The 19,920-nt window shown below is 41.7% G+C and overlaps 1 protein-coding gene across 1 annotated transcript in view; it reads left to right on the top strand.

Moving 5' to 3' along the window:
• Positions 1-19,920, top strand: part of LOC114647801 (latent-transforming growth factor beta-binding protein 1-like) — a 636,168-nt gene that overhangs the window by 121,842 nt on the left and 494,406 nt on the right. Inside the window, exon 2 of the mRNA XM_028796447.2 lies at positions 6,268-6,338. Coding sequence (XP_028652280.2) covers positions 6,268-6,338 — 71 coding nt within the window. The remainder of the gene's footprint in view (positions 1-6,267; positions 6,339-19,920) is intronic.

Below are 19,920 nucleotides of genomic sequence, written 5' to 3'. Positions count from 1 at the left end.
GGAGGGGGTGTGAGCTGCCGCCTTCAACAGCTTTGTACCGGCGGTGCTTCGCATACTTAAAACAGCCCTATTGATTTGTTTGCTTTTCTCTCTCTGACGCGCACTCCGTTGAAGAGGTAGATATGTTTGCATTCTTTTAATTGTGAGACAGAACTGTCATCTCTGTCTTGTCATGGAGCACAGTTTAAACTTTTGAAAAAGAGACAAATGTTTGTTTGCAGTGTTTGAATAACGTTCCTGTCTCTCTACAACCTCCTGTGTTTCTGCGCAAATCTGTGACCCAAGCATGACAATATAAAAATTACCATATAAACATATGGTTTCTACTTCGCGGATTTTCTTATTTCGCGGGTGGCTCTGGAACGCAACCCCCGCGATGGAGGAGGGATTACTGTATATATATATATATATATATATATATATATATATATATATATATACCCTAGGTTCTTGTCTATAAGCCGGACTCATTTATAAGCCGGAGACCAAAAATCATACGAATTTTTAAAATAAAATCGTATCATAGATAAGCCGGACTCATGGATAAGCCGAACGTACTATAACCTATAACTAATAGAAGGGAGGGAGGTCAGTGGTCTCACTCGCACCCATTTAATTTCTTTAAGGGGGGAGAGAGTGTGAGATATTGGCGTCTCTCTCACTCCCCGCATGACGCGGTTGGAGTGGCCGGAGCGCGTTCTTTCTGCTCTGGGCGTCGCCGAGTCAACACGCGCGCGTAGCGGTCATTTAAATTGTGATTTTATATGTAAGCATATTTAAATATATATCGTGGATTTTTTGCTGGTTCGCGGATTTCTGCAGACAATGGGTCTTTTAATTTCTGGTACATGCTTCCTCAGTTGGTTTGCCCAGTTGATTTCATACAAGGGACGCTATTGGCAGATGGCTGAGAAGCTACCCAACTTACTTTTCTCTGTCTCTCTTGCGCTGACTATCTGTGATCCTGACGTATGGGGATTGAGCAGGGGGGCTGTTTGCACACCTAGACGATACGGACGCTCGTCTAAAAATGCTGAAAGATTATCTTCACATTGCTATCTTTTGTAAAGCTGATTCCTGAAAAGACATGCTGCACAGTGCTTCGCATACTTAAAAGCTCGAAGGGCACGTATTGATTTTTGACTGAAAAACAAACTCTCCCTCTCTCTCTCTTTGTCTGCTCCTGACGGAGGGGGTGTGAGCTGCCGCCTTCAACAGCTTTGTGCCGCGGTGCTTCGCATACTTAAAAGCCAAACAGACATATTGATTTGTTTGCTTCACTCCTTTGAAGAGGAAGATATGTTTGCATTCTTTTAATTGTGAGACGGAACTGTCATCTCTGTCTTGTCATGGAGCACAGTTTAAACTTTTGAAAAAGAGACAAATGTTTGTTTGCAGTGTTTGAATAATGTTCCTGCGGCACGGTGGCGCAGTGGGTAGCGCTGCTGCCTCGCAGTTGGGAGATCTGGGGACCTGGGTTCGATTCCCGGGTCCTCCCTGCGTGGAGTTTGCATGTTCTCCCCGTGTCTGCGTGGGTTTCCTCCGGGCACTCCGGTTTCCTCCCACAGTCCAAAGACATGCAGGTTAGGTGGATGGCGATTCTAAATTGGCCCTAGTGTGTGCTTGGTGTGTGTTTGTGTGTGTCCTGCGGTGGGTTGGCACCCTGCCCAGGATTGTTTCCTGCCTTGTGCCCTGTGTTGGCTGGGACTGGCTCCAGCAGACCCCCGTGACCCTGTGTTCGGATTCAGCGGGTTGGAAAATGGATGGATGGATGGATGGAATAATGTTCCTGTCTCTCTACAACCTCCTGTGTTTCTGCGCAAATCTGTGACCCAAGCATGACAATATAAAAATAACCATATAAACATATGGTTTCTACTTCGCGGATTTTCTTATTTCGCGGGTGGCTCTGGAACACAACCCCCGCGATGGAGGAGGGATTACTGTATAAGCTGGACTTATGTATAAGCCGATATTCTATTTTTTCATTTTCACAACTTTTTTCCTTAGATAAGCCGCGGCTTATAGACAAGAACTTAGGGTATATATATATATATATATATATAATACAGTGGAACCTTGGTTCACGACCATAATTCGTTCCAAAACTCTGGTCGTAAACCGATTTGGTCGTGAACCGAACCAATTTCCCCCATAGGATTGTATGTAAATGCAATTAATCCATTCCAGACCATATGAACTGTATGTAAATATATATATTTTTTAGTTTTTAAGCACAGAAATGTAGTTAATCATACCATAGAATGCACAGCGTAATAGTAAACTAAAATGTAAAAACATTGAATAACACTGAGAAAACCTTGAACAACAGAGAAAACTACCACTGCAGTTGTTCGTGCTATAGTGCTAGGAACCGCTCGCCTAAAACACTTTTTTTTAATGAGTTTTAAGCACAGGGAAAAAAATGAACATTTGAAAAATCTGTAATTTAATAGACCACGGAGAAAAGTAACATTGTAACAATGTATGCTACGAACCGATCACTGTAAACAGAACTGAAAACAAAAACGAGCCTTCTCTACCTTATGCATCCAGTCCTCCCTCTCTCGCTCACTCACTTTCTCTCCTGGAGCACCTGTGTGTCTGTCTCTCTAGCTTGCTCCTGTGTGTGTGTGTGCCTCAATCGCGCACGCTCCTGTGTGTGTGTGCGCCTCTCTCTCGCGCGCCTGTGTGTGTGTTTGTTGCGCTGTCTCTCTCTTGCTCGCTCACTGCACTGGAAATGCACATGGGGAGACTGAACATGTACAAACCAAAAGGGAAACTGTCTTGTTCATATACCAAGTGTGTGGTCGTGAACCGAGGCAAAAGTCTGGCGAACTTTTTGGTCATAAACTGATTTGTACATGTACCGAGACGTTCGTGAACCGAGGTTCCACTGTGTGTGTGTGTGTATATATATATATATATATATATATATATATATATATATATAAAGATTTTTAAGTGATAAAATTTTATTCAAAAAGTAAAAAGATATATTTCTTTCTTGTACTAAGATCTTGTTGGTCATATGCCACTTACAGTGACCACACAGACATTGAGGAGTATACTGAGAAGGTTACAGCATTCATTGCAAAATGTACTGATGATGTCACCCATTGCAAAAATATCACTGTATGTGCTAACCAGAAGCCATGGCTGACAGGGGAGGTCCACAGGCTTCTGAGGATCCGTGACGCAGCCTTTAGGGCCAGTGACACTGCAGGACGAGCAACAGCCAGAGTCAACCTGTCCCGTGGCATCATGGAAGCAAAATAGCTGTACAGGAAGAAAATATCTGGACACTTTAGCAACACCAGAGACGCACAGTCTCTCTGGCGTGGCATCCAAACCCTCACTAATTACAAACCCCCACCACATACCTGTGAAGGTGACATCACACTGCTTAACTGCCTAAATGACTTCTTCATTCAAGACACAAAAGAGCTCACAAGCACAGAAAACCATTCCCCCCCTGGGCGAGCAGGCCATATGTCTGGCCCCAGCCAGGGTGAAGAGGACCCTCTCTAGGATCAACCCACGGAAGGCAGTCGGACCAGACAACATACCTGGTCGTGCTTTGAAGGATTGTGCTGAGGAGCTCAATGATGTCCTTGCCGACATCTTCAACATGTTTTAAAGTCACAACCATAATTCCTGTTCCTAAGAAGCCCCTCCCATCTAGTTATAATGACTATCGGCCCGTACAGCTGACTTCCACCATCATGAAATGCATTGAGCGGCTGGTTATGCAGAGCATTAAGCCCATTCTACCCCCCTCCTATGACCCATTTCAGTTTGCATATAGGTCAAACCGGTCAATAGAGGATGCCATTTCTGCTGCTCACCATCCAGCCCTCACCCACCTGGACTTAAAGAACTCCTATGTGCAAATGTTGTTCTTAGATTTTAGCTCAACATTCAACACAATCATTCCCCAGCCGCTAATACAGAAACTCAGCCACTTGGGACTCAAGACTTCTCTCTGTAACTGGGTGCTGGACTTTCTTACAGGGAAGGCCACAAAATGTGCGGGTCAGTAATAACACCTCTAAGATCATCACGTTGAGCACAGGGGCCCCACAAGGGTGTGTGCTCAGCTCGTTGCTCTTTACCCTGCAGACCCACGACTGTGTACCAATCTACAGTTCCAATCACATTGTCAAGTTTGCGGATAATACAACCGTGGTTGGCCTCATCACCAACAATGACGAAGCCAACTACAGGAACGAGGTGAGCCAGCTGGTCCAGTGGTGTAAAGACAACAGTCTCTTCCTGAACGTGGGGAAGACCAAAGAGATTGTGGTTGATTTCAGGAGAGGTCACTCACATCACCCCCCCCCCACTGACCATCGACGGTGCAGCTGTGGAAAGGGTGAGTAGCACCAAGTTCCTGGGGACATAATCTCCAAGGACCTCTCCTGGTTAGATAACACCACATCACTGGCCAAGAAAGCTCATTCCTGCCTCAACTTTCTACGCAAACTGAGGAGAGCACAAGTTCCACCCCCCATCATGTGCTCTTTCTACCGGGGCACAATCGAGAGCATCCTCATCAGCTGCATCTCTGTGTGGTATGGAAGCTGCACTGCCTCCTGTAGGAACTCCGTGCAACGCATAGTGCAGTGGTTCTCAAACTGTGGGATGGGCCCCCCTAGGGGGGTGCAAAGTAACAAAAGGGGGGCGCAAAGATGTGAAAAAAAGAAAACAAGAATCAAAAATATGAAAAATACATCTATTGAAACCAAAACAAATTAACTTAAACTACATTCTGATACTAGAAAAATAAATATAGAGTTAGATAAATGTCGATAAAAGTTAAGTAGTTATAATAAAATATGCATCTATGATATATCATTAATTTAAAAAGAACAAATTGGTATTAGTGGGCTCCTTTCAAAAAAACGTTAGGGGGGCGCGATTAAAACTGTTATGAAAACTTGGGTCGCAAATACTTAAAAGTTGAGAAACGCTGGCATAGTGGATGCGGCCAGTAAGATCATTGGTGCCCCACTGCGCTCCCAAAAGGACATTTTCCACATCCGTCTCACCCGTAGAGCCATCAGCATTGCTGGTGACTCCTCCCACCCTTTTCACTCCCTTTTTAGCCTCCTCCCCTCAATTTTTCAATTAATTTAGATTTTTTCTCATTAATTCCTATCGTAATGACCTATTTTACGATCAGAAAGCTCATTATCAGAGTGGTAAATAATTATCGAAATGTTACAGAATAGTTCAGGTAACTTGGTTCCTAGGGAGCAAAGCCTACTGACACTTGCGTCTGAATTTTTTAATTATTTCTCAAGGTTTTGTTTGTCTGTGATTTAATAATTGCGTTCTGTTACCTTAAGTGTGCTGGCATTTCATTTACTTTGTGGGTGGAGCCTCTGGAGGCGGGGCCACCCGATATCACTACTACTATTTGCTGAACTAGTAAGAGTGTATCATTGAAGTGTGAAGGAGCTGATTATAACTATTGTTTTTTGTGTGGATTTTCTATTTTTTGTTTTTCCTGTCATTCTCTGCTCTGTCTTTGTATTTCTGATATCAGATTGTATATTGGTCACTTTGGATTACATTTCAGGCAACTCCTTTTAGCCTTTTTGATCATTTTTGTTATAATTTCTTGATAACAATACTTTGAGTTGTTTCTTTAAGTGAGAGTTTTATAGTTATCTCCATCTTCTTATGCATTTGGGATTTTGTTTGCATTTTGAACTTTTATAGACAGCCCCTTTTTTGGGCCTGTGTTGGTCAAAGCCAATATTTAGTAGCTGGATTGAAGTGAGCCACGGCTGGACCGACTTGTGAAAGTCCTGTTTTGCTTTTGAGATATTGTTTTTTTTTGTTTTTTTTTATCATTCACTATGTTTGAGAGAGGCAAGGGGAGTGAGACTATGACTTTAAAATGAGATCATCAAGATCACAAGGACACATTTGGAAACTTGTTAAGGGTAAATTTCACACAAACATTAGGAGGTTTTTCTTTACACAGTGAACCATAGACACTTGGAATAAGCTACCAAGTAGTTTGGTAGACATTAGGACTTTAGGGACTTTCAAAACTCGATTTGATGTTATTTTAGAAGAATTAAGTGGATAGGACTGGCAAGCTTTGTTGGGCTGAATGGCCTGTTGTCCTCCAGATTGTTCTAATGTATGATGGAGGGATGGATTCAGCATACCCTCACATAAAAAGGAACATCTCCGTGACAATGTGAGCTCTACTACAGTGTCTTAAACATTTCCATTTCTGTTTTCTTTCAGCCCTAATGTTTGCAGTGGTAGATGCTGCTCAGGATGGAGTGTGGCTCCCAAAACGAAGAAGTGCACAAAACGTGAGTGGGCTTCTCTTACCTTTACATTAATTATCGGCTTTGATTCTTGAGTAAAACCAGCCTGATGGATACCTGAGACCTTTTTATCTTGGGATACAGTTGGGCAACAGGGTTCCTCACAAGATCTAGTGGAGTGCAATCATTGTAGTTTTAAATTTCTTTTAATTGCTTGCTGCCTTACACTTCTAGTAATTATGTTTTTAATGATTTTGTGAGCGTATGGTTGTACAGAATGCAGTGGATTCAGAAAGTATTCCGAACCCCTCACTTTAATGTGTTGAAGATTCAATTTGAAATGGATAAATGTGCCACTTTTGCCCATCAATCTACACTTAATAACCCATAATAACAAAGTGAAAATGTTTTCAAAAATGTTTTCAAATAATAAAAGAAATCAAAAACTGAAATCTGTCATTCCTTAAGTATTCAGACCCCTAATTCAGTTACTTTATAGAAGCCCCTTTGGCAGCAGTCACAGCTTTGAGTCTTCTTGTGTAAGTCTCTCCAAGTTTTACACACCTGGATTTTGGGCAGTTTATGCCATTCTTCCTGGCAGATCCCCTCTCAAGTCAAGCTTTGCTAATTTAGAAGGGAAGTGTCTGCAAGCTGCCATTGTCAGGTAAAGCAGATGTTCTATGGGTTTTATGTCTTTGTCACCTTAAGACAGTCACAGACTTGTCCCAAAGCCACTCCAGCATTGTCCTGTCTGCCTGCCTCGGGAAATTGTCATAGTGAAAGGTGAACCGTCACTCGAGAATGAGGTCACGTGCACTCTGGAACAGGTTTTCTTCCAAGACTCCTCTGTATTTGGCTGCATTCATCCTTTGTTCATTTCTGACTAGTCCCTCTGTCTCCACCACCACCATGCTTCACCAAAGAGATGGCATTATACAATTGATGAAGAATGCCTGATCTTCACCAGACGTAATACTTGGAGTTCTGCCCAAAGAGTTTAAACTTTGTCTCATTAGAACGAAGAATCCTTTTCCTCAGGTTGTCTGAGTCCTTTACATGCTGTTTGGTAAACCACAAGTTGGCTGTCACACTGATGGAGTGTGGCTGTGATCTCAGCAGAGGACTTCTGAAGCTCTCTTAGAGTGACCACTGGGTTCTGGATGACCTCCCTGATCAGCACCCTTCTTGCCTAGTTACTCAGTTTAACCAGAAGATGTCTTGGCGGTTCTACACCTCTTCCATTTTCACAACTACTAAACCCACTTTGCTCCTGGGAAGACTTTGAGCTTTAGAAATGACTTTATCTCCATACTCTGATCTCCGCCTCACCACACTTTGGTTGTGGAGGTCTGCAGAGAGTCCCTTGGACTTCATGGCTTGGCATAGTGAATTGTGGGACATTATACACACAGGTGTGTGTTTTTGTAAATTATGTAAAATCAATTCAGTTTGCCACAGATGGACTCCAGTCAATTCCTAGAAATTTGGACTTCAACTTCAAATATGACATTACTTTTGTAGGGGGTGTGAACATAAAAGTAACATTTTCTATGGGTGGAGGGCAAGGGAACGGTTGTGCTAGAGACTATGACAGAGGTGACTAGGCTATAAAAAGTGTCATTTGATTTCCAGCTACTAAGAAAATGAATTTCTGGTAATAGGAAGATTATCATCACTGATCTCTCAGCCCACTAATGTCTTCTAGAAAGCCATTTTGTTCAAATAAATTTCCCAGTCTGACCGCACATCTCTAGCCTGTCTTATATTTGCTTACTAGGTGAGATTCTCCAGCTCTGTATACTTTATTAGTGTCATCATATTTCACTTCAGGCCTCTGCTCATCTGTTCATCCATTAGTAAATCTGTTTAACACTAGAATTATCAGAGCCTACGAAAAAACTCGTAGATCCGGCCCACCTTAAATCTCTTCTTAAAACTGTTCTCACCTCTCTGTCAGCGTCTTTTGTCATCTAAATGTACTGATAAAGACAAGCTGCAAACAGCCGGCTATTCCATCCCCCCACCGACTTAGAACGTAAACGAACTTTTTCCAGCTCATGTCTTGATTGATTATCTGGGAGTGAAGTGGAGTTTTAGAGTGGAAATAATAAATCATTATTTGGAACACACGCATTTCATGTGTGTTGCGTTTCTACAGTAATCACATTGTTAAAATAGAAACTTTTTTTATATTCTAGTAACAAAATGTAGGCATAAACTATATGATGTATGAAGCCTGAAGTCCAAATATCAAAGAAACACTTTCACAAAAGGTACAAAAAAAAAAAAAAAAGCCGCTGCCAAAAAAAGCCGCCTTAGTGTGCGACATTGACACATATTTACTATAGTATCAGTTGCTGACTGCCAATCAGAAGGTCACGAGTTCAATCCTGCATGACTCCCTTTTGTGAAGTGTTCTTATTTTTACTGTTTTAGAATAAAAAGATACATTTGATTTCAGTCTGTAACAGCCGGTGTAATTTATGATATTTGTAAAGGTTAGCTTTATTTATTTATTTTTTTAATTCACTTTTCATTCTCTGTCGCGTTCAGGATCCTTCCCTAGCCCACCTGACACTGCTGTTTTCACATAAAGACGCGCCATAGCTCTGCAGTTTATCACGATACATACGACCGTGTGTTTTTTTTCCCACAGTCTTGCCAGTCCCCACGTGTTGCTGTATGCTGTTTCTTTTGTACTCCAGGACATGCAGAGGAAAGCATAGTAAAGAGTAGTAACTTCAGCGCTATATGCAATCACCAGACACTCCCCATCTGACACTGCTGTTTTCACATAAAGACTCGCTAAAGCTCTGCAGTGTACTTGTGACTGCATTGTGATACCAATGCTTGCGAACTGAAGTGTCTGCATGCACTTTTCGTGGCATTATACGTGTATTTTTTGAGCATGCCCATGTAGCTCAAACACAGGAACATATGTTGATGTAAAAGTATAACAAAACAAGTGCACTTTTATTCAAGACTATAACCGAAGAAAAAAGAAAGCAAGTTACAGTAGGCGGTTGATATGACAGCTTGTGTGGTGCAATGCTAAGAACTGCTGATTTCCATTCCGTGCTATATAACTGTTAACATTTGAATCTGATGATTGCATATAGCGCTGTCTTATTCAGTGTGCGCAAGAACATGCAGGTGGCCAGTTGCTGCGTGCTACAACACACATTTTAAAAAAAGAAAGAGACAAATATATGTGACGTTTTGAAGAAATCATTTTATGCCGCGAATAGTACCAATCAGAAAACATTGTCAAAGTAATGCAATATTATTTGAAAACGAACAGCGTCAGGTTGGGTGTGAAGTTATACTGGCGCTGTTTGAGTCAGATCAGAAGCTGAATAAGCTGAACAAGCTCGTGTTCTGACTCTAAGTAAAAAGCATGAATTAATCAACAGAAATAACTGCGATCAACATTTTAAACTTAACGATTTACAGTGCATACCAATTTATAAATTTTGTGTCCGTTTGAGGAAAAAAAAAAACACTTTCTCCAAAGCTGGGAATCGAACTCGCGTCTTTGTAGCACGGTAGGGCTTCTGTGCTCTAAGTCAGCAAATCTTAGCGTTAAGCCACGGAAAGAGTTGTAGTATCCTTGAACCTTTTGTGAAAGTGTATATTTGATGTTTGGATTTCAGGCTTCACACATTCTATAGTTTATGTCTACATTTTGTAACATTTATTACTAAAATATGAAAATGTTTCTGTTTTAGCAATGTGTTTACACAGATTACTGTAGAAACGGAACACACATGAAATGCGTGTATTCCAAATAGCGATCTATTATTTCCATTCTAAAACTCAGCAGTTCAGTCACTCCCAGATAATCAAACAAGGCATGAGCTGGGAAAACTTAGTGAACGTTCTGCGACGGTGGGGGATGGAATAGCCGGCTGCTTGCTGCTTGTCTTAATCGGCACATTTAGAAGACAAAAGAGAGGTGAGAACGGTTTTAAGGTGGGCAGGATTTACGAGTTTTTTCGTAGACTCTGGTAATTCTAGTGTTAAACCAGCTCAGGGTCATGGAGGCCAACGCTTATCCTGTGTGGTAAATAATCAAGCCTGGACACGCAAAGAGGTTTGGGGCAGCCTCACTTATACTGGAGAATTGGCTGCAAATGCGAAAAAGGTTGAGAAATGAGAATCCAAAACAGAGCTGCACAGGTCAGTAAACATGGCGGCTATATAGTTGGACGGCAGGAAGAGGAGGAATCTTGGGGCCGGAACTGGAAATGAGGTCATCTGGGGTGGAGCCGGAAGTGAGGTCTTCATGTCAGCCAGGCGGAATTTCCCAAATTTGGTCTACAAAGAAGATAAGAGAAAGGATTAATGCACTCTGCCACCCCCTGGTCTGACTGAGAATTACCTTCTTTTAGCTGTCTCCCATGCGTACGTGTGACACCTGACAGAATTAGATGCAAGGCAGGAATCAACCCAGGATGGGCTCCAAAGTCATTCTTATCATCATCATTAGTATAACATGACTGTCTTGAACTCAATTAATTCAATTCAGGTTTTCTGTCAGTGGGTGGAAGGCTGATGGGACGCAGGAGATGCAGTGTTGTCACTAGGGTTGGTGTCACCCAGTGCGGTAACAAAGGACTGATTAAGGCCCCCCTGGGTGACTTGATTAACGAGCTCAAGTAACAGAGATGCACATACTTTAAACAATGCCGCGCATGGACACCCAGCAATTTTTTTTTTCTTTAACGTTACATACCACATTTGACACACACCTGACAATGGCAGCTTGCAGAAACTTTCCTTCTAAACTAGCAAAGCTTGACTTGAGAGGATCTGCCAGGAAGTTTGTAGTGGTGGCCGAGAAAAATGTTAACCTCAGGTTTTCGTGGACTCAGGTTTTGACTCCAGTCAAGTTCTAGACACACCTCAAGGAGAATTAAAGGAAACAGAATGAACCTGAGCACAATGTGGAGTTCCACAGCAGAGGGTCTGAACACTTCTATGACTGAGAGATTTTAGTTGTTAATTAAAAAAAAAAGAAACTGCTTACAGTTGAGGTACTGCAAAAATGCATGTATTGCTCAAGTAACAAGACCTTAACAAAGGCTTCTTTTGGACTTCATAACATTTATCAGTAATCAGTAGGCTAGTTATTCATCTCTGTGCAGTGTGGCTTATTGACATGATGGTCAAAGGACTCACAAGTCTTGCATTAACCCCTTAACCGCCCTCTGCCGGATATATCCGGCATCGTAGCTTTATTGCTGACGCCTTACTGCCGGAATTATCCGGCACATTTGCCTGTGGTTATGTGAATGCCTGGCGCGTAGTATAACTGACATTTTAGCGCAGGTATTATAACTACGTTGTATTTCTACAACTCTGCGCTTGTATTGGCCGATCACGTGATGTGATTCGAAAGTGAAAGCTGTGAATATGGCGAAACGTAAACTGACTTCAAGTGAGGTTTTGCAGGCGATTTTGGACAATAATTCTGATCATGATTGTAGCAGTTCTGAAGAAGATTTTAGCGGCAATGATGATCAACAACGTGCGCTGCATGATACTGTGAATGACGGCGCATCGGATGATGGCGATGAGTGGGTGTATCCCCAGCATCTCAACTGGACTGCTGCCCGAGGTGAACTACCTTTTCTGCATCCGTTTGAGGCAACGTGTGGCTTTATTGTTGATGTAAACAATTACACTGCTGAGCAGTTTTATGAGCTGTTTGTGTCACCTGATTTGATCAGACATTTTGCTCATCAGACAAATCTGTATGCAGCACAGTTTATTGAGAAAAATCCCAATTTACCTCCACATTCCCGTGTTCGTGCTTGGGTAGACACTGATGAAAACGAAATGAAAAAATTCATTGGGATTTTGATGTTGATGGGAATAATCAGAAAACCAGATATTGAGATGTACTGGTCTACAGATCCTATGTATGCAACACCTATTTTTGCAGCTATCATGACACGTAACCGATTCTCTTTGCTGCTGAAATTCTTTCATTTGAATGACAACAGAAATGAGCCAGATAAGAAGATCCAAACCGCGACCGCTTGTTCAAGCTACGTCCTTTGATTGACCATTTATTTGAAGCATTTCAGTTGCCCTACATGTCAGGACCGTCAGTTACAGCTGATGAAAGTTTATTGCTGTGGAAGCCTGAGAAAAGGTACATTTTGTGTTTTATTATGTGTTTGCCCATTTCTAGAACTTGCACAACATTTAGTGGTCAATACTGCTTGAATAAATGTAAAAAATGTAAAAAAAATGTAAAAAAGTAAAAAAACGAAAATTGTTCAGATTTCGCCTGGCGTGGGGAATATTTAGGGAGTTGGCGGTTAATATTAAGGGAAATGTGTCTCAGTTAAATCACCTCAGACCACTCAGAGTGACGTTCTGCTAGTAGGTCACAGTGCAGAGACGAATAAACACTTCACTGATGCTTTGTCAATGTTAGGAAGACCCAAAGATCTGTTTATTAAGGTCTTGTTACACAATAGTAAACTAAAAGATGCATTTTTGCATTACCTAAACTAAAGTGTTACTCAAACTTTTCACAAAACGTGTTTACACGTTTTCATTATGAGTTCTTGAGTGACGATTGATGGTCAAAAATGTCTTAAATGTTTTAAATTAAATTCACAGCACAACAGAGTGTGTAGAAAGTGACGGAGTCTGAATACTTTCTGAATCCACGGTCGGTATTCTTATTAAAGGGACACTTGAGGCAAAAAGTGGACATCCAAACTGGTGGCCGAGAAAAATGTTAACCTCAGGTTTTGACTCCATACTTGGTATAGAAGCACAACGAGGTGGAAGACTTTCTCCGTAAATTTGTCGTATGTTCACAGCAAGGATACCCGGCTGTTTTACGCACTGCAGTAATTCCTACCATTAAAAGAATTTACCACCCAACAATTTTTATTTTCTTTACAAACTCCATGTGGTGAGTAAAATTAGTGGTGGCTGATAAAAATGTTAACCTCAGGTTTTTGAGGAGAAATTAAAAATTGTCGATAGTGGATCAATGCTGGACAGTGCCTAAGAATGTGAAACCCGTCCATGCAAAAAAGAATAAACTTTCTCCTGTAACTCGTGTCACATAATCCACACATTCAATATCAATTTTATGTGATTGAGATTTTTGGAAATGTGTGCCTGATGGGTCCCACGTTTACTGACCGAAGACCACAAACATCAGCACCAAACCATCTCCTTCCAATTGCTTGAACAATATCAAAATGAAGGAGAAGTAAAGATATCAGTCAGGGCAATGGGAAATGTGTATGGTAATTAGATCATGAATATTCAAAAATGGGTGTTTTTTAGGGCCATACATGGCAGTTGGTGGGAGGTGACAAGGAGTGGCTAAAAGTGAGTGCACAAGCACATAACTTTAATTTGATTTGAGATTTCTAAAGGAACTTGGCTGGGGACCTGGTGTACATATAATTTTTTAAATCCAGTTTTTTTTTGTGCGTGGTTTTTGCCTTTTTATTTTAGCATGAAATTTCAACAAGGTTTTATAGATGAGGCCCTAGATGTGAGGCCAACACTATGACAGCAGAGAGGCAACCCAGCAAGATGTAAGTCAGTGTCTTTGGGTGGTTGGAACAGACTTCTTACTACCAGAACGATGGGGAAAAATGTTTCCAAAAGAAATAGAGATATTTTAGAAGCAATAAATCGTGGTGTGTAGGCTAAGGTGTCATACTTGTTTTTTCAAACATCAAAAGTCCAATGATTGCTCATTAATTTCAGTATGACCCTTATACAATGCACAGCTTAATGTACGAGCCGCCTGTAGTGTCATCTTCTTTTGGCCACTCTCTTTTGTATCTACACACACCGTAGTGTGGCTGCCCCCTGCATCATTATGTTTTTATTAACGTGAAGTTGGGAACACGCCACGCCCTTATCAAATGGTGGCTCGTGATTGGCTCCTGGATGTGTTTGGCACATTCACTCATTCATCCCTTTATTCTTTACGTTATTGGCTTGATGTGGTGCATCTGCTTCCCAGCATGGCTCTACTTTGAAATGAAAATAGGAATCATCAAATTCTCATTAGCTCCTCGCTCTTGTTTATTTACAGAAATATCCTCCAACACTTAAGTTTGCATTTTTTTCTGTTGTTAATTGTGAAGGCAACATGTGTGTAAAATGTAGAATTTCCTAAAAGCACTGAGCTCAAAGTGATGTATATCATTTTTTTAACTTTATTGCACTTGGCTAGTAATACATATCATCCTACGTGCGCTGCTTACTTTGACGTGCATGTTCTTAATGGTTTTTCTTTCTTGGTACACTTTGTTCTTGGTATTTTATAACTCCATCTTGAGTTGTGTCTGACAGGAGCTGCAGGGTGGGCAGAGTGAGGACAGCAGATTAGAGTCTTGGCGTTACAGTAAAGTGGCATGATGGCAGAGGTTAATGTTACAGCAGGAATTAATCTAAGCTTTAAGTGATGAAGAACACATTAAAATTAGAAAACAGCTGGCCCCCTTTTTAACCACTAAATGCTGGGCATAAAGCCATCATGTCAAAACTTTCATTCTAGACAAACAAAGTTGGGGGAGAAGTTTGAGTATTTAGTCAAAGTGACTACAAAGCTACTACTACTACTACAATAAAGATATTACTTATCGACAAGTAGCTTAATTGCTGTTGTCCATTTCCTTGTCCTTCACCGTAGGGACATCCAAATTACTCAGCCATTTCTATGAGAAGCTCTAAAAGAGATCCAATACTTTAACACACATATCTGATACTTCCTCAGATTACAGTGAATGATGGTAGTCATACGTTGTAGTGGAGGATAAAACTGTTAATATAGTATTAAGATTAAAAAAGCTAATGGTGGACTTCTGGCGAGCCAAGAAGCCTCTGAGACCAGTCACCGTTCAGGGGGAGGACAGGGCAGTGGTGCAGAGCTACCTGGAGGTTCACATAAACAACAAACTGGACTGATGTGACACCACAGGAAGAGTCAGAGCAGACTGCACTTGCTAAGGACACTCAGTATTTTTGATGTGTGCAGCAGGCTGCTGGAAATGTTCTACCAGTCCGTAGTAGCCAGTGTGGCGATCTACGTTGTACACTGCAGTCTCTTGTGGAAGCCACCTGAGCTCCAAAGAAGCACAATGCTTGAACAAACTTATCAGGAAAGCCTGTTCTATCACAGAGCGAAACCTGGACACACTGGAAGCTGTTGTGGAAAAGAGGATGGTGTCAAAATTGGGCGACATTTTGAAAATTCCTCTCTTAGAGCACTTTTAGCCACAGGCTTATTCCATAACGGTGCAAAGAAGCACCTCTGAGGGTCTGCTTACTGTTGTCAGGCAATTGAGTGCTTCTACCCATGTACTTTTTAAGTTTTATTAATCAGTCAATCATTTTCCAACCCGCTATATCCTAACTACAGGGTCACGGGGTCCGCTGGAGCCAATCCCAGCCAACACAGGGTGCAAGGCAGGAACAAATCCCGGGCAGGGCGCCAGCCCACTGCAGGGCACACACACACACACACGCACACACACACACCAGGGACAATTTAGGATCTCCAATGCACCTAACCTGCATGTCTTTGGGCTGAGGGAGGAAACCCACGCAGACACGGGGAGAACATGCAAACTCCACACAGGGAGGACCCAGGAAGTGAACCCGGGTCTCCTTACTGCGAGGCAGCAGCGCTACCACTGTGCCACCGTGCTGCTCAAGAAAGTGTTATTTATTTATTTATTGATTGATTGATTGATATTCTGTTTTTATTTGTTCTGCGAGTCTGTAATGTTGTTTTTTGTGTTTCTGCTGTTGTATACATCTGCATTAAACCCCAAGGGATTAATAAAGTTTATCTAATCTAATTTAATCTACCATATAAAGTGATAATTACAGTCATGACTTGGTTAATGGTGTTAAGCTTTAATGATGAAGCTTACATAGAGATACAATAAATGAAATTGAATAGCTTCGAAACACCTTCATAAGCGATTGTATTACAGTATTAATATTTTTCTTAATGTACTGTTATAATTATTATATTTTAATAATTCTTACTAACAGGACACAGTACCTGTTGCAGATAAGTAATGGATTTAATTGAAAAATATTTGCTATCTCTAGCCCCACATGTACCTTCATCACCTTCCCTCTGTATTCACGTGTGTGCTTTTCAATATTTACTCTTCCTGTCACTTGGTGATTGTGTGTGACAAACATTGTTACAGACAAATTTACTTGTTTATTTTATATACATATATATATTATATATCATATACAATATTCCTACTGTGTATTGTAACCACCAATGGGTACCCTATGACGATGCGGATTCCGCTTCATGCTCCAGTCTTGCTTCTGGGAGCCCTGAACCCGACACCGTCGGTAATGTCACCGATGAGCTGGACAGTGAGGCACAACAATGAAGCAAAGGGGATGGTGCTTTTATTTAAAATCAACAAACCAAAAACAAAGTAAAGTGCAGTGCTTTACAATAAGATATTAAATAAATAATCCATAAAACAGGTGAAAGGCAGAGGTTAGAATCCAATAGAAAAAAAAATCCTTTTAAAAACAACGAGGTTAAAACAATGGCTGGAAGCAGTCTCTTTAAAAACACAAAGCCTGGTGCCTTCTTTTACTGGTGACTCCCCTGTTTCTCCCATCCAGGCTATACACCAGGGGAGTCACCCTACATGCAGCTGACCTTCTTCACAGTGCTGGTCTGGTGGCCTTCTGATCCCTGGCTCCAGTTCTGCTCACCCAGATCGAGACTTGGGCTCCCCAGCGACCAGGATGCTCACACTGGGGCTTCCACTTCCCAAGTCTCCAACTCCCACTGCCTTTGCTGTGGCGAGCCAACCTTCGCCCGGTCACTCCTGCTCCAAACAAGTGCTCAGCAGGAGCAACCACTACCGTCGGCCCTTGGGTGCCGGCCAAAAACCCCTTGGGCTCGCCTCTCTCCGCTGCCTGCAATCAGCGCGAGCCTGCGCGTACTCGCTTGCTCTCACTCTCCTGCACTGGTTTTCTCCTTCCTGCTTCTTTCTCCCTTCTCCATTAACCTCCGTTCTTTTTTCTTATTCTTTTTCTGTTCTTTTTTCCCCTAGCTGCCTCGCGCTTCTATTTATCACGGGGACGTGGGTCAGGTGTGGCAGTTAGCAGCTCCCAGCATCAATTACAGATGCGGATGACTCCTCACCTGTGCACTTAAGTGAGGACCATCCGCATCACCTGAGAACCGCTCTGTCACACATACCACACCCCCACTCTAAGCTGCGAGTGCAGCGATTATTTATTTTAAATAATGGCCTTTTTGATGTGAGCTGTGGACCCGCTACACCACATACCCCTGTACCCCAAACCTCATATTCATTAAACCTCAACACCTTTCCAGAATCACCTTTCCAAAGAGCAGTGACAATCTGCACAAGTTCTTCCTCCCTCCATTTGAGTGTTGCCCTCTACCTCCTGACTCTGATTCACTTGATGCGAGGCCGGCGGGCTTCTTTTGAAGCTGGACGCAGGAATGCTTCCTGTGCCACACCGTGTCTTCCTGGAAGCATATCCAGTTCATATAGAAAGTAGGGAGGTCTATCAGCAGCCAGGGACCACGACAAGGTTACACTTCCATACTCCAACTCCCAAGCGCCCCTGCAGGAGTCCTGACTAGGCTACTACAAGAGGACCACTGCCACCCATTGTATTGAGGACGAAACTACTCCCAACTTCTGGCTTCTGCTTGGCCAAACATTAATTTGTTCCGGCAAAGAACAAAGTCACTTCCTTGTTCAGCCCACCATCTTATCTGTCCTTCTGTTCTGGCCTCCCGTCCAGATAAGAAACTGTCCTCCTTCCTGGCTGGGATGCCCATTTTCCATCTACTACTAATATTATATTATATTATATTATATTATATTATATTATATTATATTATATTATATTATATTATATTATATTATATTATATTATATTATATTATACTAGTCATTTAGCCCGTTACAATAACGAACGCTAGAACAGTAGTGCATAAACATTAGTAGGAACAGTCTATATTAAATGGCAAGGGACTTTGACCTCATTCTTTTTGTTGGTCGTATTTTTCTTTCTTTCAGCCTTTCTTTTGTTGATGTTTACTTGCTGAGCTGACCGTTCTTCGTGGGCTGCCGCTGTGTATTGTGTGTCTTTAATTTTCTGTGACAGTAATACTGTCTTGTACGGTTCTATTCAATAAGGGCGCACACAAAAAGGCGAGCTTCAAAAGGGCGACCTCAATTGAGCGTGGCGAATAAAGGCGTTTGTAGATAATTTAGTTCAAATGGCTCTGGAATATGTGAAGAGCAACAAAGGTGCAGATCTTTATTTACGCGCGCCTTTTTTCGCTGCGCCCAATTGAGGTCTCCCTTTTGAGGCTCACTTTTTTGTGCGCACCCTTATTGAAGGATACCATCTTGTACGTCCGCTGGCTTGTACATCCGTAATATACCTTTAATTTTCTCTGGCGATAATACGGGCGTGCACGTCGGTAATATGCCTTTAATCTCCTATGACAGTAATACTGGCTTGTATATGGCTGTAATATGCGTCACTGTATTGTGTACCTTTAATTTCCTCTTGCAGTAATACTGGTTTGTATTTCCATAAAACGCCTCTAACTTTCTCTGACAGTAATATCGCGCATCGCACCGTGCCCTGCGCATGCGCACTTCACCAGAAGACACTCACACACGGACACCTGGACGCACAAAGGGATTTTATATATTAGATTAGATTAGATTAGATTAGATTAGATTAGATTAGATTAGATTAGATTAGATTAGATTTTTTTAAACCAGTTAGACTGTATATAGTACCCCATGTCACATCTTAGACAATCAAATGTATCTCATATAGAACTAACATATGTTTTTATGAGTTACCCAAAGTGTCAAACTATGAACATACCACCAGTCAAGTTTGACTTCACAAGCAGATATAGAAAAGACTATAACATTAAAATAAATAAAAATTAATAATAACTCCTTAGTAAATGAGTAACGAATACAGAATAATGGGAATCAGAGTAGCATTGCCCATTTAGTATTACCATTCTTATAAACCATTAGGTGTACGATTCATCATATTATTATTTGACAAAAATCTAATGTTACCCAATGCAGTGATTATTATAAATAACATATCAAATGCCACCGAGCAAAGTGTCCTAATATAGCCATTACCACCATTATAGTACAGGGTGGCGCAGGGAAATGGGAAATTTTAGAACTAGGTGTTGATAACCCTGAGGCATCGGCAGGTATTTGGAACCAAGGAAGCCTCATTTAGAAGCCCTTTGACATTAGTTATAATGGAGCAGTGGAGTGGAGCGCAACAAGCGTTTGCTGTGAAAGCTTTTTATAAGAATGGTGAGAGTGTGAGAGCTGCACAAAGGGAATTTCACCGTCATTACCAGTTAGGACATCATGATCGTGGCCCGTCTGCTCATGCGATTACAACATGGGTGTGTAATTTCGAAGAAACGGGTTCAGCCTTAAAAAAGAAGTCCCCAGGTGGAGCCACTTCGCATATTGCCTGACAATCGATGGCAGCTATTCGACGATTGTTTGGAAGGCACATCATTTCACGCAACGGTGAAATT

Source organism: Erpetoichthys calabaricus, chromosome 1 (genome assembly GCF_900747795.2).
Source record: "Erpetoichthys calabaricus chromosome 1, fErpCal1.3, whole genome shotgun sequence".
In the NCBI taxonomy this organism is placed as follows: Eukaryota; Metazoa; Chordata; class Cladistia; order Polypteriformes; family Polypteridae; genus Erpetoichthys; species Erpetoichthys calabaricus.
The sequence above is the reverse complement of the archived record's forward strand: the minus strand, read 5'-3'. Positions and strand labels throughout refer to the sequence as shown.